Here is a 25395-nt window from a genome sequence, read left to right on the forward strand (position 1 = left end):
ACTGACGATCTCTCTACTGCACTAAACTTCACACTTTGACACACACAACGTTCGCTGACGTACCGAACCGGCAGCATTCAGTTCTTCAATCGATTCTCTTCAAATCAAAGCTCATTTTAACCACCGCCAGTTGATCTCTTGAAGTCACAAAATATCTCATTCAATAGTGTGAGAGCGGCCTTCAAATGAGGTTTATGTAAACATTCGAATTGGTTCAAGATAGTAGATGGAAGACAAACCAGAGAGCTGCAACATCAATTACAGAATAAACATTAATTAATAGTTTCCACCTTCATGTTTGATACTTTACTCCTTTTAAAAGTCTATGCATTTGAACTTGCTCACTACCAACAGCGAAGACAATGAAGCAGCTTGACTACTTTGCACTTGAAACTGAGCAAGCAAAACTTCAAATTACTAGGTATGATTATTCGACTGACGATGAATTTTGGGAGCTTCATTTGAATATGGCAGCAAATGTCAAATGAATTTTATCGATGTGCAGACGGTCAGTGGCCATAAATTTTATTTTCATCTGATATTATTCGATTGTAAATGAAATTTTACCGCACAGTAATCAATAACAATAAAGATTGAATTAGGATATATTCAAAATGTGAAATATTAAAAAAAATTTTACGAATCAATAAAAGTCTGATTTACAAGCCAACAAAACGTGTGGTAAATCCACTGCACTCAATCACTGAAAATTTTCCTGGATTCTATGTGTCGGTTTTGCCTGTTATTCTTTGTGTGACGATTCGTTTAACTCACACGGTTAAAATTTTGTTCACTATTTTTGGGTCTACATTTCATTCTAATTTTCGACAATCCCATGTTTTTTTTTTAATTTTTGAATAACGGTTTATTCTTACACGACAAACTGCGTGGGATATTTTTCTTTAGTGGAGGTTTATTCATTCCATCCTGAAACCGTCATTCACGTCCTTCCTTTTTCACAGTTATCTGTTTTCCTGACGTTATCAAACCGACAGATTCTACGTATCTATTTAAAACGCCCGATAGGTCTCCAGATTCAGTTCATGTCATGTGGTTGAAGAACCCTCATCATGAAATGTTCCGAATAACCCATCATATTTCTAGCAGAATAAATACGTGGTTGGCATATGAAGACAAGTTGTGGAAAAACGACAGTAGGCGATTTAATTAGGACGTTTGACTTGATAATAACAGCTCACCACTTCTAAGAACAGGTGGTGTTTACTTACACTGCTGGTAGTCGTAGCAGCATATAACTTTACTGTCTCGCAGTAGTTGACTTGAAATGTGGGCGTCTGTAGAATGTTTCATTATAGAACTGATTTCTTCGTGGCATTCTTAGATTGGTGGTTTGAACAAGTATTGCTTAAACTGAATTTTCTTCTACATTCATAGGTAGCATTATACTGACATGGAATGGTTATTTCAACTTATAAATTCCGAACCATAGCAAAATTGTACCTGTCACGGTGCATGTTTTTGATGTACTATGTTGTCTGATAGTGAGGTTAATAGTATGAAGACGAACTCAATGAAAAAAGGAGTTAAAGAGAAACAAGCTATAAATAGACCGGGATAAAATAAATTGCTCAAATTGTTCGAAGCCGTTCAATGTAACTCGTCCTAGTTTTTTAATAAATGAAAATAACAGCAATCGTATTGTATCTTCTAATACTCTTCCTTTCTTTATTTTACAGTACTCGCTATGGAATCTTCTATGGATAGGATGGAATGTATTTTTAATATGCTTTTATTTAAACGCAGGAATCTTAGATAGGGTAAGTATAGCCAAGCTGCTGACAGAAAACAACAAGCATAGCTAGAATAATGCGTCTCAAGAAATTCTTCTCTCCGAATGTGCCGAGGCGTAGACACACAAATGTCATCATAATTTATGAAAGTGCACAATTAGCTTTTCACTTAATTTGTCTCGCACTCGTTCTGTGAATCCAACCAATTTCCCCTGTTGGAAGTGAACTACCGTTCAATTCCATCCGTCCGCACTGGCTCACTTGTTCTATCTGCAAAATCCAATTAAAATCTTTGCTCTAATTCTTAGCAGAAGTTTCGTACTTTCGTATGTCCGTCGTAAAATGGTGATGTGCGACATATACGATGCTGATGAAAAGAGGCAAAGTTAGATAAGCTCAGAGAAAACATCGTTACATGCGCGATTGAATGAGCAAACTATAGATTGGAATATTGACTGTATTAGTTTTTCGAATGATTGTAAGGAAGAAAATGTTTTTGATGGTGTATAAACGTAACTTAAAGATTGTATGTCTGTTGTCGATCCACTGCTGGTAATCTAGATTTACCGTATATTGCCAAAACATAGAGATGAAAACTTCTTTAACCATGCTTTCATATTTTTTTCCGAAAAAAAACTTTTTGTGGTTAATACGTTATCTGGAAAGTTTATTGAATATTTTGAATATCTGACAATATTTTGAAGCTCAGGCTGACATACTATCTGTGTATGTGCATGGAATAATGTCTATTCTTAGGAACTAAAAATTCATAACCCCAGTGAACGACTATTTAAGTCAAAACCGAGGTAAAATGAACGGTATTTAATCTAATTTAATCTAAAATTCATAAGAACAAAATTATTTCTAGTTGCTATTGAATTCATTACCACTGTATCTTGGGAACGGCAGCATTTGGCAAAAAATCGATTTGCATTGTTCTCATTTGAAATTTTGCTTTAATAAAAATTGCGCCGAAAATCATTTGAAAAATCAACAATTTTAAAACATCTGTTAATTTTAGCCAAATTATAAACATACAGAAATTAAATTCAAGATAAGAATCGTGATTTCCGGTGTAACCCCGCTTAATTATAGAGCAATGCAAAGCAAGGTGTCAGGGTCATTTCGCCGGAAGCCGTTTCACCGAAAGCCATTTCACCGAAAGGATCATTTCACCGAAAGGATCATTTCACCGAGTGACATTTCGCTGAATGAGCTATTTTTTCGAATGCGATTTCGCTGAAAGCTATTTCGTCGAGTCCTCCAGTTTTCTCAATATTGAAATTATAATTGACTTAAAATAAAGACAAATAAAAGATGATAGCGTAAACGCCCGTTTTGTTGACCTACACTCGTACCTTTGATATATCTCATATATAAAATAACAAATAAATTCATTTCCATACTGAGTGCAAATGAAAAATATCTAATGCGGTTTCGCCACATCTTTTTTGTTCGTGTGCTGTCCGACCTTGCTACCGTTCGTTCGGACCTAACTAAAGCAAAGAAAGCTCTACTACTCTACTCAGACCGAGCAAACGATATAATTACAGGTTTGTATGCGGGTCGACGACCAACTCAGCTAGCGTCGCCATCTTGGCTTCGGTTATGTGGTTGCGCCACATCAATTATCAAGGAGACAAAAAACAAATAATGTGATGCATTCGAAATTATCATTTTCGGCGAAATGTTCCTTTCGGTGAAATGTTCCTTTCGGCGGAATGGTTTTCGGCGAAATGATCCGCACCCTAAAGCAAGAGGGGAGGCTCTTTCAGATTTAGTGAAAAGTACATCGAAATTTGAGAAATATTTTCGGTGCGATGAAATGATATAAAAACTTCCAGTTTAGATTGTCAAATTTTCTTGTTATTTTTTAATTGCGATGATATTTTTATCATGCCGAAATTTAAAATCACGGCTTCCATTGATCAATGAACGCGAAACATCGTCTCCGAACTTAAAGTCTGTAGCCTCTTTTGGTGAACTGAAATTTATGAAATTCTTTATGGTTTTACCTAATTAGAAAAAATTTTTAACCAAAATTACCCAAACGGAAGAGATATTTTTTTCATTTTGAACTCGTTTGAAAGTTATAGCATTATATTTTGGCTCATTTTTTAAACTGCTCCACTTGAAATTTGCCGACATAATATGGGTTTTTCTCCAACAGTAGGAAACATACAAAAACGCTAAGGGTGTTTGGCAGGGTTTTCATTTAACTTTATGAGAAAATTAAAAAAAAAGATCGGCTTTTCAGATGAATTATCGAGCTTTACCTGGAATACCTTCCATCATTTTTTGCACAGTTGTACTGTCAACCTTATCAGTCATCTGTTTCGAATATTTTTCCAAAGTTCTTCTGTTTACACTTAACAATTTCCGTATATTTTTAGATTGAACGAAAATTTGGACAATTGGGTGGATTCAAAAATTTCTCAATCACCATCGATTCATTCCACTTATACCATTCGATGATATCTCGGCTGTAGTAGCAGCTAGGTAAGCGAGGTCAGACCTTCACGGGACCGATGAACACAAAGAAAAGTGTTGATCTCTCTCCACAACTGCATTTGTCTTGCAAATCCACATGTTCTTTTCTGAAATCCGTTAAAGTAATCACCCTCATTCTTGTTTACGTTCGTATCGACCATACGACGAACGGATACTTTCGAACGAATAAGCCATTCTTGTTTTCACTCGAATGAATTCTAACCCGACTCTTGTCACATAATATTTGAATATCAGTAAACTTCTTCAAATAAATGCTAAGCTATGGTGAAATCACTCCAATTCTTGTGATTAACCATAGGCGAAACGCTAGATTGTGTGCCAGTTTAGTTTCGAACGTACGTGTATTCGAACATCATTCGTACAAACGAAAAGTTCCATTCTCGTTTACAGACGAATAGAGAAAATGCCGTGGTTTGGATTCGTCAGTTTAATCACCCTTATTCTAAATAACGACGTATCGTTTTTTCGATCGTATTTCATTCGTATTCCCAATAACGCTAGCAAAATCAAAGGTAGCGAGGATTCGACCGAACCATATTCAATCGAAAAAACCAATACGTCGTTATTAAGAATAAGGTCGAATGTTGTGAATCAAACGTTCGATAACATTAAAAACAGTTTAACCGATTTCCAACAACTTCGAATGTAAAGGTAATTTGCAATCAATTTATACATTTGCTTTTTAAATAAAATATTTAGAAAGCATTTCAATGATAGTAAAATGCTTTTTTTTATGACGAGCCTTCGAATTTATGCGCGTCAAATTTTTCCATATCTATTAGGTACTTTACGGAAAATACGTCATGGGTTAACATGCTTTATTTTATATTGAATGCAGGATTTTACCAATGGAATAAATATGTAGACTATCGTAAACATTGCCGAAAAAATGCGTACTGATCGTACTCCTACTTTCAGTGCTTTTACTTTGCACGAAGCTTAATTTCAAAATTTTATTTACTGACTTGAATAAAATTTATCTTGAGTACGACATTTTTTAATTTTGTAGCACTTCTTTGATGCTTGGAATCGCATTCGTTTGAAAGTATGTGTTCGTCGGATACTCGAAACGGACGTAAACAATCATAATGATACAAAATCAGCGAAAAAAAACAAGTCAAATAACAAATGATATCAAACATTTTGGATTACCACTTAAGTCTGTAACAAAACTGATGGTTTAAAGTTGGATAGTAGTTGTTCTTATGCATGTACGATGTTTGAAAGTGTGATTGATTCGAACGTTACCGGTAAAACGAATTTGATATACTTTCGAACGTATCGCACACGACCGTAAACAAGAATGTGGGTGAATATTCGGATATCTCGGTAAAGCGCGTTGTTTTGCCGAAGTTCGGCATAATATTATGCTGAACTTGTCAGTGAACCAAAAATATACTGAGATCAGCCGAGATTTCGAACAGTGTATTAGCTTTTTCTGAAACTCGGTGAGACACTTGTCATTTATTGTCGATTTTGCAAAACACCTCGAAGGAGCTGAGAAATATATAAATTGGATGGAAAAAAAAGATTTTGTTATCTCGTGAAAATATAAGTGAAATCAAAAACAATATGTTTTTCATATACACTTACAGAAAGCTAATACAAATTTCCAAGTAGAGACGTTCAGGAGGGATCAGGATCATTTCGCCGAATGCCATTTCGCCGAAAGAGTCATTTCGCCGAATGCCATTTCGGCGAAAGAGTCATTTCGCCGAAAGCCATTTCGCCGAAAGGGTCATTCCGCCGAAAGGGTCATTTCGCCGAAAGCCATTTCGCCAAAAGGGTAATTTTGTCGAATTCATCATTAGTCTTAATATCGTAATTGGAATTGATAAAAGAAGACAAATAAAAAATGATTATGTTTACTCCCATTTTGTTGACCTACAATCGTACTTCTGATACGATCCAGAGACTTGAATAATTTTTGTAGGTTTAATAAAGATCCTCAGAACGGAATTCCCAAAATAACTTGTTGACTTTATTAGTGTAGCTATCAGGCAATTGTTTGCGGAATTTTCCGATAACTGAGTGCAGATGGAAAAATATATAATGCAGCTTCGCCACATCGTTTTGTTCGTATGCTATCCGACCTCGCTACCGCTCGTTCGGACCTAACTGAAGTAAAAAAAAAACAGCTTTGAGTAGACCGGGCAAACGAGGGGGTTACAGGTTTGTATGCAAGAGGCCGCCGCTTCCGACATCTTGGTTTCGGTTATGTGGCTGCGCCACATGCGGAGATTTAGTACAAAAAAATATTTTTGACCCTAAAAAAAAAATTACCCTTTCGGCGAAGTGGCTTTTTCGGCGAAATAACCCTTTCGGCGAAATAACCCTTTCGGCGAAACAACTTTCGGCGAAATGACCCATTCGGCTGCGCTAAGATTTCGAAATCCTTCATCACCACTGCTTCAATGAACAGCGAAATATACGTCAAGGAATGTTTACAAAAACGACTTCTACCCATGATTCGAAGCCACAAGGATCCTGTTGTCTTCTGGCCAGATCTTGCTTCTTGCCACTACTCGAAATCAACGGTAGAATGGTATGCTACCAAAAATGTCACTTTCGTCCCAAAAGACATGAATCCACCAAATTGCCCACAACTTCGACCAATTGAGGAATTTTGGGCATTAACGAAGGCACATCTTATTAAACATGTCTCGGCAGCCGAAACCATTCAACAGTTCGAAAAAGATTGAAAAAAAGTGTCAAAACTTGTCGCCAAGAAGTCTGTACGGAATTTAATGAGGAACGTTCGCAAGTAGGTGCGCCAGCTAGTCTACAATGGCTAAGTAGCAAATGTTGAGAATCAGTGTTGGTGATTGCTGAAAATTTGACAGAAGCTGCTCGATTTTTATCTATATTGTATACAACATTTTCAATCCGGTAGAAGATGCTACAAGAATTCAAGTCTCTCAATGCATGAACCTCGAGAGAATTTTTCTACATTTCTTCGCTCCACTTCATACTCTGAGTATTTCACGACCCTTAAAAAAATTTACAGTCTGATAATGATCGCCACTGTGTGGAATTTACCAAGAGAGAATCGCAAGTTGACAATTCTCGCAGAAAATCGAATCGATGATTCGACTTGATGATTCTCATACTAGGTTGCAATATTTAAAAACCCTTGTGTGGAGCATTCACATACATTTTCATAGATACAAATTATACAAAGGTTATAAGCACATAGTTAGAATAAGCGGCAATAATAAAATGATTCTATCGTAATTATCCACTGCCCATACAGAATCGGATCGCGAAACGAGAATAAGCAACCGTTTGTTGCTTCAGAGAGAATCCCCACAGCAGCGTGCTAGCCGTTGATTCTCAGACGGTTCACCGAGAGAAATTCGCTCTCGCACTAGTGTCTATTCTATGTTAAATGTACCATGCCGGTTTTTTTGTTGTTGCGATGATTTCCGATTCTCTTTGATGGCACTGATTTAATCGTGGAAGAGTTGCGAGCGAGCATTCTTTGATACGATAAAAGCCATCCTTGTTGAGAATAATATTCTGTTGTTGTAGTCTAATATTATCAGTATATCGAAAAAATTTTCAATATCTAACACTTGTGAATTATTTACAGCGAAATAAAAATGCGTCCATACTTTCTGGGACAGTCTTTAGTTCAACACTGTGTACGTTTCTGGGCTTGGGACCGACACTCTTGAAACTTGAATCTTATCTCCTTCACAGCGAATTGAACTTCAGATATGAACTAAAGATTCGATGCCTGCATCAAACATAGCGAGGTTAGATATGTGCCTAAACTATTGTTTAGGTGAATGAAAAAAATAAGACTGTTCATTTTTTGTTTTTGAAAGTGCAAATGAAATATTTATTTTGACTGCTCAACTCTTTTATTTCAATTAAACCTTTCCGAGATAGAGCTGATCCCATATGTCTAGTTATTAGGCAAGCGTTACTTAAGATTAGCTGTAATTTAACTTGGTAAATGAAATTTATGCTTGATAAAAACAGTGTTTAGATTAACTAATGAATACCAACATACTAATATAATATTCGAAATGTATTAGATTTAGAGTACTATGTATTGTGGATGCCACGGCGAAGAAAAACTTATGGAATAAACGTATTTATGAAAAAAAATTGTTGTTTATTTCGATTGAACTAATGGGCGTGGAATGGTTCCACCAAAACTCAAAGATACACGCATTAATTGGTTTGCGGTTTGAGCTTTCTGCCAAACACCCAACATCAATCGCCAATTTTGGACTGATGCAGATATTCCGTAAGTTCAACACCACGAGTCTGATTGTTTTGGCCCAATGCCAGAATGATTTTTGATGATTTTTTTTTACTGCGTCGGGGGTCTGCTCGAAAATCGCACAGCACATGTTTTCGTGTAGTAAACACATTTTGCCGAGTATTCCAGTATACAACACATAACTATCTCGTCTTGTTTGTAGCATCGAAGTGCGTTGCTGATTCTGGTGAACTGAACCTATTGTGCTTTACATTTTTATTTATTTATTTATTTATTTCGTCAAGCAAATGTAGACTACATATAAATTACATATTTACAATGTTCACTTACATACTACGCATTATTTCTACGACAAAGCTGAGATTTGATTTGATTTTTAGACATAGTAAGGTCAAGATGTTCGCAGTATTGATTGTAATGGCGCATTATTCGATTGACTGGACTGTATTTTGCATAATTTGTTGTAGCTTGTTTTTCTAAAAATAATTTCCTGGAACGTAATTGACGGCTAGGTATATAAAAATTTAATTGCGATAATAATGGAGCTGATTGAATGCGTTGAGAAATAATGTCGCTGATAAAATAAAGCATTGCAAAGTCGCGGCGTTCTATAAGTGTTTGTATATTGATGAGCATGCAGCGTGCTTCATATGATGGTAGAGGAAATGCTGTCCAGTTTAATTTACGAAGTGCATATAAAAGAAATTGTTTTTGAATAGATTCGATGCGTTCTTCGTGAATAATATTGTATGGATTCCATACTAGGCTGCAATATTCCAAAATAGGTCTGACATATGTAGTGTATAATAATTTAATTGTGTATGGGTCCTGAAAGTTATGACTGAAGCGTTTAATAAAGCCCAGCATGCTATTAGCTTTATTGATTATGGTATTGTAGTGTTCCACAATCTGGGTTGAATATTTCAATTGTTTGGCTACGCTAATTAGAAGCGTTTGAACATTGCAATGTGTATTGCAAATTACGAATATTTTTAAACATATTGTCATTTGACTTACAACCAAAATAATAAGAAGCTGTATTAACAATTTTGTCATTGACTTTTACAGGATAGCGACTTATTAAATTTGGGCACCGGAAGTGTGTCATGGTTCGAGGTGAACGGCTATGGCTGCAAGCCAACTTATCCGATGAACATCACTTCGGAGGACCCATACCGGCCAGTCCGACCGGAACGGGTCGACGGTTGTCTTCTGGACTACCACATTGTGGAGATTGTCCATTCCAGCGTACAATGTGCACTAGCGGTAAGTCAATTTGTTTTTATATGTCTTAAAAAAAACTCAGAATAGCAAATAGCTACAATGTATCAAGAAACACAAAAAAAATGCAAACTTCCACTGTCAGAGATTGTGAAAAGAAGTGAAGATAAGCTTGCTCATCATAGTATTTTGTTCGTTTCAGGTACTTGGTTTCTTTGGAGCCATCTGTTTGGGACATACGTATCTAGACGAGGACGATAGCTGTAAGTGGCCGAATGCATGCTTTCTCAAAATGTTCTCCATTCAATTTAGCCAACTCGTTTTTATTTACAATCCCCAAATCTTCCTCCACCTATAGAGCACATCCCAAACCATTTCTTTTTAGCATTTCTTTCGGTTTATTCGGTTACAAATTTTCGCTCAATTTCATTCACTAACTCGTCTCTAGGCTAGGAACATTCGAACTAATTACTAACATTTATTGGTGCTATTTTACTCACCAACCTCGAGTTTTGTAGTAATAATGTGGAGTTTCTGTTATTTAATTTCGGTTATTTATTTCCTTGTCAAATTCAACTATCTACCATAAACTTGAATCCTTTTACCAAGTCATATCATTGTAATCCATTAACACCGTAAAAGTAGCGCCGGCAGGGTTTATAAATTGGTACCAGCGACAAACATTGAGTAGCTAAAATAATTTTGCCCTCAGCTTATTAAATTATGTATCGTGTTGTTTCTTCATGCGACGACTCTGAGAGTTACATATGCAAGCATATGAAGGCCTCCGGTGGGCGTTTGCTCTTGAGGAATTAATTTTCTGTGGTGATTTGCATACTTTTTATTTTGATAATCATGTAACATTATTCACCAACACAAATGATATCACCCGTATAACACGTGCTACACTAATTTCGGATAATTGGTGGAAAACCGTGGTCATTTGACTTTTCAATACAAAAAGAATGCGTCAAATGTCTAACGGTTCTTACAGCATTACTTTTAAGCATTTTTAGTTGAATATACACTTGTTAATTCATTCCTATCGAGTTATAAATGTTAAAACTATTATTTTACTGCACAAATACGAATCTCATCTATTACTTGTAGGATTTTTCAGTATCTGAATCAGAATATTAACTGAAGATGTTTACAGAAAGTATAAGAAATACGTGTCTGTCCAAAATATGAGGAATAAAAACAGTATTGAAAGGAAGGATTTCTCGGGTTTTTGAGTTGTCATGCTTGTCTATTTCTAAGACTCTTGTAGTCATAACATAATATCAACTCTTTTGCACTAGGAAACAACAAACTAAGTAAAGAACTGAAAGATTGAATTTTACGGTTTGGTTTTATAAACTAATTTGGGCCTGTTAACAGAACAATTTTTATCAATTAACTGAGACAAAACAAATGTCTTACAGAATAAACTTCGAAGACTGCTCGATAAAAAAGCGTAATTTTAGTACTTCTTGCACAAAAAAAATACAACCAAGAAACTTTATTATTAGTTTTTCGACAATAGCTATCACGATTAACCTTTAAATCAAAATATATTTTAAAACTTAAGATACATGACCTATCCAACAAGCCATTGATTGTTAAAATCCGTCTATTTTTTTAGAAATGTCAATATTTTTGTGTAAGCGACGTTTCCTTCATATCCCATATGTTCTAAGTAGTTGACTATGTTCGACACTTTTTGTCATTGCATTTTGGCACATTTCGATTTTAGCACGATTTGTGTTTTGATTGCACAATAGTTCGAATACGAAATTTTTTGGTTTTTACACGCACGTTTTTTACACGTTTCTTCAAGTAAACATCATAAGTGACCTAATCAATAATCATAATTGATGATTCGTATTCGTATAAAAAAACAAATGCCAATCCGTGTTATTTTCAGAAACCGTGCATTTTTCTCCCGAAAATACACCATTTTTTGCAAGGTTTAGTTTTTAGAACACGAATTCATTTTTCCCGAATGTTATTTGGATTGTCTTTCACGTGTAAAAACAGAAATTAGATGTGGCTGTATTACTTAATTTTGGATAATATGCATAGTGCCCACAAAATCTTTCGGAAAGTGTAAAAAATGTTCCTTTACTAATCACACCAGATACCTATGAAATATGAAGAATTCGCGTGATTTCTGCTGATGAAACATTTTGATTTTGATAACATAAAATTATGTTTACCCTTGGCCTGAGTAGTCCGTAAAAGCACAAAAAAAAAGAGAAAAAAAAATAAAAGACTTTAATAAAATTTTCTATTGACATTTTTATAGTTTAATTGAAAACGATCGACACAATTAAATATTTATGCAAAAATATTCAAATGCGGAATGATGAGAAAGCTAGCATCTTACTGCTAGGTGAATTAATAACATTTTTTTATACTAAAAAAATGATCAAAATTTTGTTGTTCGTTATGACACAATATATAAAATATCAAATTAGAGAATAATCGTCAACTATATCAACTTCTAGTAGATACTTTTTTATAACAAAATCGAAACTAATTTTTTATTTCACGAAACGCGGAGTATGTAAACCATTGAAGTGTATGTGTGTGTATGCGAATGTATGTGAAAAAATATACACTTGGTTTTATCGAAGAGTGCTGAATCGATTTTTCGAACTTATATTTATAGGAAAGATCTTACTTTTCCATATAACGCTTTTGAATTTAATCCAAATATAACCTCTGGTTCCGGATTTAAAAGGTGATATGTGTAAAAATTGCAAATAATACGCAAACAGTTTTCTCAGCGATGATGGAATCGATTTTAACATGCTTAAATTCAAATAGATGTGACCTTACAATCCCATGGAACGCTATTGAATTTCATATTGATACAACTTCCGGTTCAGGAATAACAGGTGATAGATCGGGACTTAAACATACAACATCTTGCTTTTAGGACCAGTACCCTATGCATTGAACCGCCAATCCGGGACAATTTATATATACATGTGACGCAAAAACGAATGAAGTTTTCTAAACTAGCCATATAATTCTTATATTGTGTATGTTTTGTTAGTTGATGGCCAAAAAAGGTGGGTGATTAATGTCACAAACATAACCAGAGGACGTGAATACAAATGAAAATGATGATCGTCGTTCTAGTTGATTGTGTAAATTTCGATTCCAGAATTGTAACGGTGTAATCATACTAAAGATTGACACATTTGCGACAAACATTTTCTACCGCACAATTAAATAACGCAGAACAAATGAGAGTAAAAAATAGCAGCATATAGAATTTGGATGTCGATTTGCATATTTCAGGGAAACAAACTATCAAAATTCTGTACGGGATTCATTTGTGGCATTCAGAAGGGCCAAATTGTGGAATTCCCTACGATATTAATCACTGTTCGACGCATGTTTATCGTAGGCGAAGCAGCCAAATGCTGACTCTATTCACACTCGTTTGGTGCGAATTTTGCACTGCGAAAAGTGCACAAAGGCAATCAAATTATTCTAGATTTGAACTAAACTGATGATTTTTATCTCTGATTTGCAAAGAAGCAATCCTTATATTACTTAAGATAACATTTGTAGCCATTAGAAGGGCTAATTTCGCATAAAGTTTCCTATTGTTGTCCACTTTTCGTTGTATTTGGCTCCAATGCAAATGACCAGTAGCAGGATGACGCAATCGATCTTCTTTGAAGGGAAACTGGCACCGCGAACGAACCGCAATTGATTTAATACTGAACTGAATTCTTGATACTGGAGCTGGAACTGAGCTCTGGACCTGAACCAACCGGAATTATGCACTTGCTTTACTTCCTACAAGGGTTAACCTTTTATACTTACACAGGTACGAGAAAGGCGTCATGAGTTTTCTTCTTTGATACCAAACATTTTAAAAAACTTTAGTTTTTAATTATTTGTGATTATGTCATGTCGTACAACTGGTTATATCGGTTCAGGAAGTACCGAATATTCAAATTAAAGGTTCTACGGAGCGGCTATTGAATTGTATCCGAATCCGACTTCCGATTCCGAAATTACAGAGTGAAGTGTGTTTTAAAATTACAAACCATCATTTAGAGCGACGATGCAGAAAAACGGAAAAATTCTTTCAAATTTGGGGCAAAACCGGTTACAAATTGTATTCTATTTGGTTTCTGGCCAAACGAACCTATTTCGGCTACATGTTCTCGGTGTTTGTTTTTAATCAAAAATAAAATGATTTTTTTTTCAAGAATTCCTTGGTAATATTTATGAACATATCAGTAATATGAGGAAGGCATTGTCGTGAACATAAATTACTGCATCGTTTTCCATATTTGTCCGCACAGTTCAATCGCTTACTGTCGAGTCAGCAAGCTCAACGAAGTTGGGGTATATTATGTTACATTTGGAAATACCAAAATCAATCAAAACTTTACGTCAGCAGCGACAAGACAATTCAAAAATGAATTATTTTTATGCCGACCCTACTACACTTCGGGCATTCAACATTACGTTTCGACATCCTGCGGATTCAACACGTATTTCCACCCATTTCCAATCTTTTGCAAGAACCCCAATGTTTTTAGTCGCACGAAATGGTTTTTTATGTCACACCCAAAGTAGAAACCTCTTCTTGCTCTTAACACGGATACCAAAGCTATTTTGTTTGAAGAAAATGAAATGTTTACGATTATCATTATGTAGTTGTAGTACCAGGTAGTATTTGCTTGCGAGTCTCATATTGTTCCCTTTTTCCCCTAATACCGTATATGACCTGTGAAATATTCAGTTCATAGAATATCTTGAGATTTATAACTTGTGGGTTTCCGCTTCTTCAGTAACAACTGTTTGACTCTTGGGCTTGGAAATCGATTCCGGTCAAAATTTTATCCCATATAAGATGAACACGCCTAATCGATGAAAATCGTTATATTCGGAGATACCGTATCGTTCATTTAGATTTGAGAAAATTGGCAGTTTAATCTCTAAAAATTTGAAGAGGTGTTAATTTATAAATTTTTTTGTTCCTGAACCTCTGCTACTTTTTTAAATACGCTGAAAATTCGAAACTGATCGCACCAATCGATTCAATATCACCGGAATCAGATATCGTATCCGGATGAAATTCAATTACTTGTGTGGTTTCAATACGGGTTCCACTTCAGAGTAGTATGATGATCAGTTATGTATACTTCGCTTTCATTCAATTGTAACTCTGAAATAGGATCGTGCGCCCAGACGAAATTCAATCGCAATCAATGGATTCATCACACCGTTCAAACTTTGTGAAAATTGATCCAACCAAGTTCGAGCAAAGTTAGTAGCATAATCAAGCACATACACTCACATTTTCGAAGAACCAAGTCGAACGGTGTAATGAGGTATATATAGTACAAATAGTTTTACAATTTTTCCTACGAAAAATTACAGAGCCGTGGAAGCAAATGATGTGTTAATGTTAATAACCAAATCGTGTATATTAAGGTTGAAAAGTTACCTCTTCAAACTGAACACCCAACTTAAATTGCAAAAAAAAACGGTAACTCTCGGGGTTCCTGATGTTTTTGAATTTTAAAGCCCTTGTATAACCTTTCCATACGAGAAAGGCAAAACACAATTTCAATCATGACCAGTTGCATTGTCTTATACCTGTTTCGCAAGTAGTTTGAGTGAAAAGTCTACTTGTTTTCGTATCTTCGAGGGCTGTATCGCTACACCACCTGCCGATGTGCAACCGAGGCAAGGTGAAAGAAATAAAAGCTTCTTTCTTTTAACAGTGGACTTTGACACGAAAAGTTCAATGTTATCATATTGAACACGAAAACTGGGTTATCATGTATCACAGTTTTATGCAGATTAATATGATGAGACCATGTTTATGCCTCGAATGAATTCATAAAAATTGCCTGCAGCGTTCTCCATGATATACATCTGTGTTTTTTTTTACTATCCCCTACTCTCTGTTCTGCTCTTCATCAGAAGTCATTTTTAGGATAGCTATTGAGTAGAAGTTCTATAGAGATAACATAAAGAACAGCCAATGTTACAATTCATGAATGCAAATGGAATTTCAAATTAGATGCAATGTTATGCCGATTGGCTGGAGGCGATTTTTTTGAGATATTTAAATTATACTTGAACGCGAAATTCGTCAGATTTTTCATGGAATTTGAAATAAAGTTAGAAATATATATTGTAGCAAACGTTTATTAAATATTTCTTTCGACACAGCACCGCTGTACCGGTATGAAATGAGCGTTTTCGTTAAACTGAAACACTAATTTTGAATGGGAAATGGAAGTCGAAAGAGGCTTGTTTGAACGCTTCTAAACTTGGACTGAATCCGGCGCGTTCAAACAATTAATATCTTGTTTTATATCCATCGATCTAATGAAATTTCCAATTTTCCAGAATATGCATTTTGCCTTTCACTCTATGAAATATATATGAATTTTTTGCAAAACGGATTTCTGATCGGAGCTCCGAATACCTTTAATGTTATAGGTAGGCAAATGTGCGTTTAATGTGTGTGTGCACCTTTCAAAGATTTTTCTATTCGCATAATTTTCTGGGAGATTGCTGAACCTATTTCAACAACCTTAGGCTCGTTTGAAAGTTACTCTTGATATGTGAATCAAGTTCGAAGACAAATTACCTGTGACTTCTGACTCCGGAGACATAATGGTATAATTGACATAACCGACAAAACGCTTTTTTTCTCGCTGCTAGATTTGCTTGGAGACGGGAGAACCGTTTTTAACAAGCTCATGGTCGTTTTTAAGCTACTTTTAGGTTGTGAATTAGGTTCGGAGATCAAGTTTCTATCACTTTTCGTTCCGAAGATATAATGGTATAAGTGACGCAACCGACCAAACGCAAATTTTCTCTGCTCCATTTTCTCGGAGTCGGCTAATCCGATTTTCACATTCCTAGGCTCGTCCGAAAACTACTTTTAGGTTACGAATCAAGTTCGCGCTGAAACCTGCTTAAGTGAACTGATCGAATCAGTATAAATGAAATTGTTCTTAATGAAAAAGGTATGTTATAATGAGACTATTTAAATGACAAGAGAAAGACATTATCACACCACTAGGTTGATTAAGAAGAGGGTTTTCAGTTTAAAAATCAGTGTATACAACTGTACTTTTTCAATTTTTTGTTGTTGGAAGGAATATAGAAATATTGTTTAAACAGTTGAATCATTATTGTAATAAGTTAATAAATACAATTAAAATTATTATAATACTGTTTAGTAAGCTCTTGTAACAAAGAAGATTTTGTGTAAAATTGCATTGATCCGATTAGTAGAACTCATCAAAAAAAGGTTGAGTCGTTTTGGAGATGTGAACTTGTTTATACAGTTTGTGAATGAATGAACTGTTTTTATTTTCTGCAAGACTGCGAAGTTGTTATCATCTCTTTATTATTATATGAACTTTCGAGATAGCAAAGAAGAAACACACCGATAAAGAGTAAACCTTCGTTATTTCGTAGAACTCTACTGTCATTGAACTACCTCGCAGAAGCCATTTCTTCACATGACAGAAGAAATACAATGGAGCAATGCTCCGTACATGTGCAATGTGTACAGTCGGTGGAGTTACATTTAGGGATTTGCCTTTTTTCGGTTTGAGCAAAGCAAAGTCTTGGCATTACATTCCGTTTGTGGAATTTGGCCTTTCTGTTTCAACAGACTTCGCAGCCGATTCATAGCGTACAGGATCATTGCATGGCTAGTACTACGATCCTACTGACACTAAGAATCCTTCCAGGTCGGGGCTCGAACATAAGACAACTGGCTTGTAAAACCAGCGCCCTATACGTTGAACCGCCAACCCGGGCACATTACCGTTTTTAACTTTCTTCACGTTTCGTCCTCGACTTATCACTGCATAACTGTCTATGTTGAACTGTTCTGCCATCCAGTGTTGGTGATTGCTGAAAATTTGACAGAAGCTGCTCGATTTTTATCTATATTGTATACAACATTTTCAATCCGGTAGAAGATGCTACAAGAATTCGAGTCTCTCAATACATGAACCTCGAGAGAATTTTTCTACATTTCTTCGCTCCACTTCATACTCTGAGTATTTCATGGCCCTTAAAAAAATTTCAGTCTGATAATGATCGCCGCTGTGTGGAATTTCCCAAGAGAGAATCGCAAGTTGACAATTATCGCAGAAAATCGAATCGATGATTCGACTTGATGATTCTCATACTAGGTTGCAATATTTAAAAAACCTTGTGTGGAGCATTCACATACATTTTCATAGACACAAATTATACAAAGGTTATATGCACATAGTTAGAATAAGCGGCAATAGTAAAATGATTCTATCGCAATTATCCACTTCCCATACAGAATCGGATCCCGAGACAAGAATAAGCGACCGTTTGTTGCTTCAGAGAGAATCCCCACAGCAGCGTGATAGCCGTTGATTCTCAGACGGTTCACCGAGAGAAATTCGCTCTCGCACTAGTGTCTATTCTATGTTAAATGTACCAAGCCGGTTTTTTTGTTGTTGCGATGATTTCCGATTCTCTTTGATGGCACCGATTTCATCGTGGAAGAGTTGCGAGTGAGCATTCTTTGATACGATAAAAGCCATCCTTGCTGCCATCTAAACATTGTTCGACTTACTGTCAATATAGCACCATAATTAAATGCTTGGTCGATTAAGGGCGCACAACAAATATGTAATGTAAGAATTTTAATGGTCCACTCTTCTAGTTTAAATGGTAATCAACCTCCTATACATTTAAAAACCCCAAATTTGTTTACATGCAAAAGCTTTTACTTCTGCAAAATAGCGCTATTTCCGCATCAACTCAAGTTTGTTTTATTTTTGAGATAATCAATGCAGTAAACATGATAAAACGAACCGAAAAGAGCGGTACTATGAGGTTTAGGGGGTGTGTAACAGTGGTGTACACTGTAGAAAAAAAAAAGAAAATGACTTTTTTGGGGAATTATCTTGGGATCCAAAAAATGGAGTAATCCGAATTTTGTATAAAGCACTTTTAATATGTATAATTAAGTACAAAAATGATCGGTTTTAAAAATTAAAAACAAAATGGCGGCTAGGTGGCATTTCCGCGAAAGTGCTGAATTTTGACGGCCGGAAACATAAGTCAAGTAAACATTGACCAATCGATCCAAAAATTTAATAGTTATCTCCACAGAGGTACGTAGGGGTTTTTAATTCAATTGATTTTCTGTAAAATGGCAGCCTTTGAAAATAAAACCGCATTTTTTCATTAAAAATTGTTCATAAAAAAAATATTTAAAATTTTCAAAAACCCCTACGTACCTCTGTGGAGATAACTATCGAGAATATTCTGTAAAATTTTTGAATCGATTGGTCAAGATTTACTTGACTTATGTTTCCGGCCGTCAAAATTCAGCACTTTAGCGGAAATGCCACCAAGCCGCCATTTTGTTTTTCAATTTTTAAAACCGATCATTTTTACCTATTTTTATATATATAAAAAATAGGTATAGAATTCGCTCAAACTTTAGAAAATTTTTCCGAGGCCCGGAGGGCCGAATGACATATACCAATCGATTCAGCTCGACGAACTGAGCAAATGTCTGTGTGTGTGTGTGTGTGTATGTGTGTGTGTCTGTATGTGTGTTGTCAACTAAGAGGTCGAGATCTCAGAGATGGCTGAACCGATTTTGATCAAACTAGTCGCAAATGAAAGGTCTCCCCGTCACCCAAAACGCTATTGAATGGTTTTGAGATCGGATGTTTACTTTTTGAGTTATACGAAGTTTTATGTCAAAATGTTCAGGTTTTTGACAGCATCTGTCACAATTGACCTTGAAAACAGAATATGTTTTCAGACTTAGATTCCGCACGGTAATACCTATCCAACAAGCCATAGATTGTTAAAATCCGTCCATTTTTATCGGAGATATCGAAATTTTTCTGTAAGCGACTTTTCCCCCTATTCCAGCAGTAGGAGTTTTGAGCGCTGTATGACAAAGAAATGCTTGGGAGCAACGGAAAACACGATTTTTTATACTGTTACATACAATTGTTTCTAAGTACCAAAAGGATTGTGTACAGCATCCTTTTTCATGACATTTAGCCTCGGACCGATTTTGGCACGGCTCGTTTTTGGCAACATAGTCGTTCGAATATGACATATATAAACCAGATGATGGCAGAATTTTTTTTTAATTATTTTGTTTTAAACTACTTACAGCAATAAATGCTGGAAGAACATAACATCCATATACCATTCGAATCAGTTCGTCGAGATCAGCAAATGCGTGTGTGACAAATAATTTCACTTAATTTTCACGGAAAATTTCTTTTCTACAAATTCAGATTCATACGAAAAGTCGTATGCTCCCAAACAAAGTTCCTGCATTATGTTTGGTTCCGACCTCTGGTTCTGGAACTACAGGATGATATGTGAAACGAAATCAAAATTGTGTAACTCATTTTTCTCGTAGATGGCTAAACCGATCTAAGATTCAAATGAAATCTAAGAATCATCTAAGATTCAAATGGTTCAAGGTTCTATAAAACATCTTGCTTTTCAGTCAGATCCAACTTCCGGTTTCGGGGATAGTATAAAAATGTCTACTCCACATAAATTAATCAGGTTTATCGGGTTAGCAGATTTGGATAGTCGATAAAAAAAACTAACTTTTTTCAGTTTTAGTGGTATTCAGTTTCCGATTCAGAAGGCACCTAAAAATTTAATTCGTGCTATGATTTCTCAAAGATGTCTACACTGATTTTCAAACATTTTGAAACAAATGTAAACTATACAGCTACTCAGGTGAATTTATCTGACTTCGGCCATACCGCTTTTAGAATTCCGGTTCCAGTATAAAATCGTTTCTCAAAGCTCAATCGTTTTCTCAAAAAAAGCCTAATCAAATTTCAGAAACAAAAATTCAAATTAAAACAAACTTATATACAAAAATTAATTAATTTTATCCAATTATGACTTCCGGTTCTCGAATAACATGATGATGAATTTTTAAAATTCAAACCGATATAGAAGATGACAATCCCGAAAAGCTTCAAAGTTGGACTCAAAACTGTTGTAATTTATTCGTCATATGGCCATACGAATCGGTTTGGGTTTTGCTGGTTCCTGAATACCGGCTCTGAAAGTACCTTAAATTACCGTAAACTCTAGAGTGGAACTTACATATCATGGCATGTTTAATCGATTATCACACTTCTAGATTCAAATTCGATCCGATTTGCAGTTTCGACATTACAGAGTAATGAGTGATTAAAATCTCAAATTGTCGCTTAAAACGACGGTCATTAAAATAATGTCATGAAAACTTAAACACCGAAGAATATTCATGCAAAAAACACATGCGGATTGATAAAAATAGGTATCATCTCACTGCTAGGTGGATTAAACACGTTTTTGTACTTAAATATACTTATTAAAAAGTGTGTTATACAAAATTCGGATTATTCCATTTTTCGGATCCCAAAATAATTCCCCAAAAAAGTCATTCTCTTTTTTTTCTACAGTGGTGTAACCCCTTAAGTTCCCCTAGACTTTTCTCTGCTTCTGAATAAAATTAAATAAGAGTAATTCATTTCCCGTGTCACTCCATTTTCTATCTACTGACATGTAGATTGTATACTTTGTATACATTCGCAACGTTAATCATTCGCATTTGTTCAGTAGTAATGTCTTGTCAGAAATCAGCTAAACAGTTTTATGATCTAGTGAGAGTTATAATTTAGTACAACTCTAACTGTTACTTGACGATAATTCATAACTTTTCTGGTCGTCACCAAAATATGTAAACGGGACTCTGGAGTTTATTGGCTTCGGAGTGATGGTTTTTGAACATTTTTTAGAGTTGCTAATTTTCAGAGCTTTTCGAAGGGTTAGACAAGTTTTGCAGGCTCCTTTCTCGTAAGGATACTTTTTTGCGAATGAAATTTTAGCTTCATTTATATAATTCATATTAATAAAAAGTTTTAAATTATTCTATTTCTATACAATTTCAAGCTACATACGTTCTAGAAATCAGAGAAGACTTCTGCGCAGTATCATAAAACCCATTTAATAATTTTGAGTCTGTTTAATGATTCGAGCTAAACTACTTTAAAGCAATAACAGTTCAATTTGAATGTATGAGTGTGGAATTATTCAAAAAACTTTTCACAAACTTTTCATTAAAAGCCAGTAAAAGTTTGTCAGTAACATAACCTACTAAAAAAATCATTTTTGAAGGATTTTTACGATTTTTGCAAATGATGGTTCGAACCTTTTAACACACTTCATCCCGTAATTCAGGAACCGGTAGTTTGATTCTGATAAAATTCAATAGCAAAGTATGAGAGCCTTTCATTTGAGCCTAAATTTGTCAAAAATGGATAAGAAAGGTATGCGGAAATGAAGTAAGTTGATAGTTTTTTACCACTATTACCGGAACCGGGAACTAAGATCCGGTATACCTTCGATTGTTGCCTTTAACTAGCCAGACCTGCACAATTCAAAAACTATACAGCTTGTTTGGAAGGATTTTGATCGTTTTTCAAACGTCATGTTTAAAACACACACTCTTGAAATTAAATTTTTCATAGTTTTTAGACTGTAATTCCCGAACCGGAAGTGGTATCTGGATAAAATTTTATCGCGTACTATAGGATTATTAGACCTTTGACTTGAACCTTAGATTGTGGAAATCGGTGCCGTTTTTTAAGAAAATCGAGTGCACTTTTTTCCATTGTGTTCCACATTATACCGTGTTACTCCGAAACTGGAATTCGGATTCCAATAAAATTCAAAAGCAAACTATGGAAGTATTTGAATCTAAGCTTGTGAAAATCGATTTAGTGGTGTTTGAGAAAATTGAGTTCACATTTATTATTTTTATTTTCATTCATCCTGCTTCTTCGAACCTGGAAGCTAGATTCGGATAAAATTTTATAGCAGGTTATGAGACCACGAGAGCTTTCATTTGGATCTAAGTTTGTAAAAATCGTTCTAACTATTTCCGAGAATATCGAGTGAATATTTTTATAACGTACACACACAGCCAGATAGGCATTTTGCAATCATGTTCATAAGACGGTTTTCACAACGATTGCAAAGCCTTTCCTTATGATAATGACAAAAAATTGAAGCAATGTTCACATGTTAGTTGATTATATCATTCAACTAACAAAAAACCTAAATATATACAATTTTTAGTTAAACTATTTTCCATACAGTTTCAAATAGTTCTAGACTGTCGAATATGTGTATACACCGAAACGGCTGTTCGTTGACCCGGATCCAGCGCACCCTAAAATGGCTCAGATTGAATTGAATTAAAAATTCTGCTCACTCAAACCTGATATGGCTTGGTCAACATGTGAAAGCATTTTTTGCAATTCAAAAACGACGATGGAAAATGCAAGCGATATAATGATGAACGAGATGACATTGACTTCCGGCGAACAAGGCCATCGAGTGTACATTCTTTTGAACCGGGGAGACGTCAAAAGAGGAATTGAGATTGGGATCTTCTGGTGGAACGACGATAGTACACTGTACTTCTATCGTAGCTACTGAAGGTAACCATAAAACATGGAGCCTGATGATGCGTTTTATGTTTTATGCTATCGTTATCGTTTAATGGTGCTGGTGGCCCGAACGCGTTTAACTGGTGCGTGAATAAGGGCTGTGCTATTTAGCTCGTATGTACGCCTCAAATAGGCTGAGAATGTCTCGGAGTGATGTGGGCAACATTCGCGAGTATTCTGAAATCAAGAAGGCTTTACCGGCGTTCACTCGGTTTGCTTGTGAAGGAAAATCGTACCATTTATAGCATGTCTTTTCACATGAGATGAGATTTCCTAGCAATGTCCAGCTTATAGGTCATCCACTTGTCCTATATTTATACTATGATAAGGCTTCCTTCGAGGTTTGTCTTTCAGTAAACGGTCACTACTGGTCATGACTTTGAATGGTATAACTGAGGCTCGAGACATAGACAGCAATGAATAAGTGATGGACCGTGTAATATGATATGAAACAAATGGGTTCAGTAGTTGGAGAGTAAATGATTTTCCTTCAACTGAATGGTTGGGGTAATTCTATCTAAGTGCCTGTGCCTAAATGAACTTGAACATTATTGAGAGCTGGTAATGAGAATATCTTATATAATAAGAAATATATGTCCAGTAATGTTTAATGGATCGAATAAAATCTCACGTAAGGTAAAGAGTTTGGTATTTTTCGATACTCAAACAAAACGGGACCATCGAATTTGATATATGTTATAATAACATTTTGTGTACGATTGAATACGAATAATTTTATGTGCAGTTTCGTTTCATGCAAGTGTTTAATGTAATTTTCTGGAAAATTGCGTAGTGAATTTGGCAAAAATTTAAGCTTCTAAATCTAGAACTACAGTTTTCTACCGAAAATAAAAATTCAAATGATTAGTTGACCATCAAACCAAATGAATAGTTGTTTCAAACCAAGATATCGTAGGTTCAATAAAAAAAGCTTGCTTTAATGTACCTTTCTCATTAACATGAAACATTAGAAATCGATGCAGGAGTTTTTGACAATCTATTTCCAGAGCCGGACCGCGAAGACCTCACAGTTGTAGAAAGTCGTAAAAGCGGCCCTCAGATAGGCAGGCCTACAAGTTTAAATAGTTATAAATCTGCTTTGAAAATTTCGTACTTATCTGTGTCGTATATTTTATGACGATTTAACATTCTGATCAACATAAAATACGTTCAGCGAAAAAACTATTCCATTCAAATGTTGATTATAGAGATAAAGAGCTGCTTGATTCACCTCTCATGCACACTTTCGATTGAGTCAATAAAACGAAAATGAAACCAAACGAAAACCTGTTACTGCTGTATAAGAAATTCAAGTAATACTTTTCAAGCAGCGTAATGAAATATGCTTTGTGATTAGATGTTTATTTTTGTTATTATTATCAATATAATCATTTGTAATCACTGCCGATGAGTTCGCTTGTGTTTCGAAAACGCTGTAAATTTTTATTCTCTTTTTGTTATCTCGAATACGCTATGCGAAATTGAACAAACCACGTTGTGTCTTCATTCACAAAGGCATTTTTTTCTTCTTCCGTACCAGCACGTAGTGATGCGTACCGGGTTTGCATCGTCATTTTATATGACAGTTTGAAAGTTTTGACACTCATCGCCCTATATTGTTGGAAGCGGAAGTCGGATCTGCATGAAATTGCATAGGATCTTTTAAAATAATGAGAGCTTTAATTTGAATCAAGATTTGTGAAAATATCCGTTGCTGAGAAATCGAAGTGAGTTCCGTGTTTGGAGTTTTTCTTCACTGTAATCGGTGCTTTCGGAACAGGAAATCGAGTAGTCTCAAAGTAGGTTTATATATCCATCAACTAACAAGATCTGCGGACTAGATAAATTTACCAATCGATTTTATAAAAATTATTCACTTTTCGCGCTGTAACACCAGAACTGGAAATCAGATCCGAATCGTCTTTTCAAAGACTTCATGAAGAATTTAAAGACATTGTATTTGCATCTTAGTTTGTGAAAATTGGTTAAGAAATTTCAGAGAAAATTGAGTTCGCATTTTCTCATAAATTTGCTTATACATATTACCTTGTAACTCCGGAACCGGAAGTCGGATCCAAATAAAATTCAGTAACATGGTTGTTCCAAACAAACAATTGTTAGAATATCTAAAAAAACTATCTTT

General features: G+C 35.2%; 1 protein-coding gene across 4 annotated transcripts in view; it reads left to right on the top strand.

The window, feature by feature from the left end:
• Positions 1-25395, top strand: part of LOC131437529 (sodium/potassium-transporting ATPase subunit beta-1-interacting protein) — a 135789-nt gene that overhangs the window by 77980 nt on the left and 32414 nt on the right. For all 4 annotated transcript variants that reach the window (XM_058606935.1, XM_058606936.1, XM_058606933.1 and 1 more), the window contains exons 3-5: positions 1698-1778; positions 9565-9762; positions 9920-9980. In XM_058606935.1, coding sequence (XP_058462918.1) covers positions 1698-1778; positions 9565-9762; positions 9920-9980 — 340 coding nt within the window. The remainder of the gene's footprint in view (positions 1-1697; positions 1779-9564; positions 9763-9919; positions 9981-25395) is intronic.

The sequence above is a fragment of the Malaya genurostris genome, chromosome 3, assembly GCF_030247185.1.
Source record: "Malaya genurostris strain Urasoe2022 chromosome 3, Malgen_1.1, whole genome shotgun sequence".
Lineage (NCBI taxonomy): Eukaryota > Metazoa > Arthropoda > Insecta > Diptera > Culicidae > Malaya > Malaya genurostris.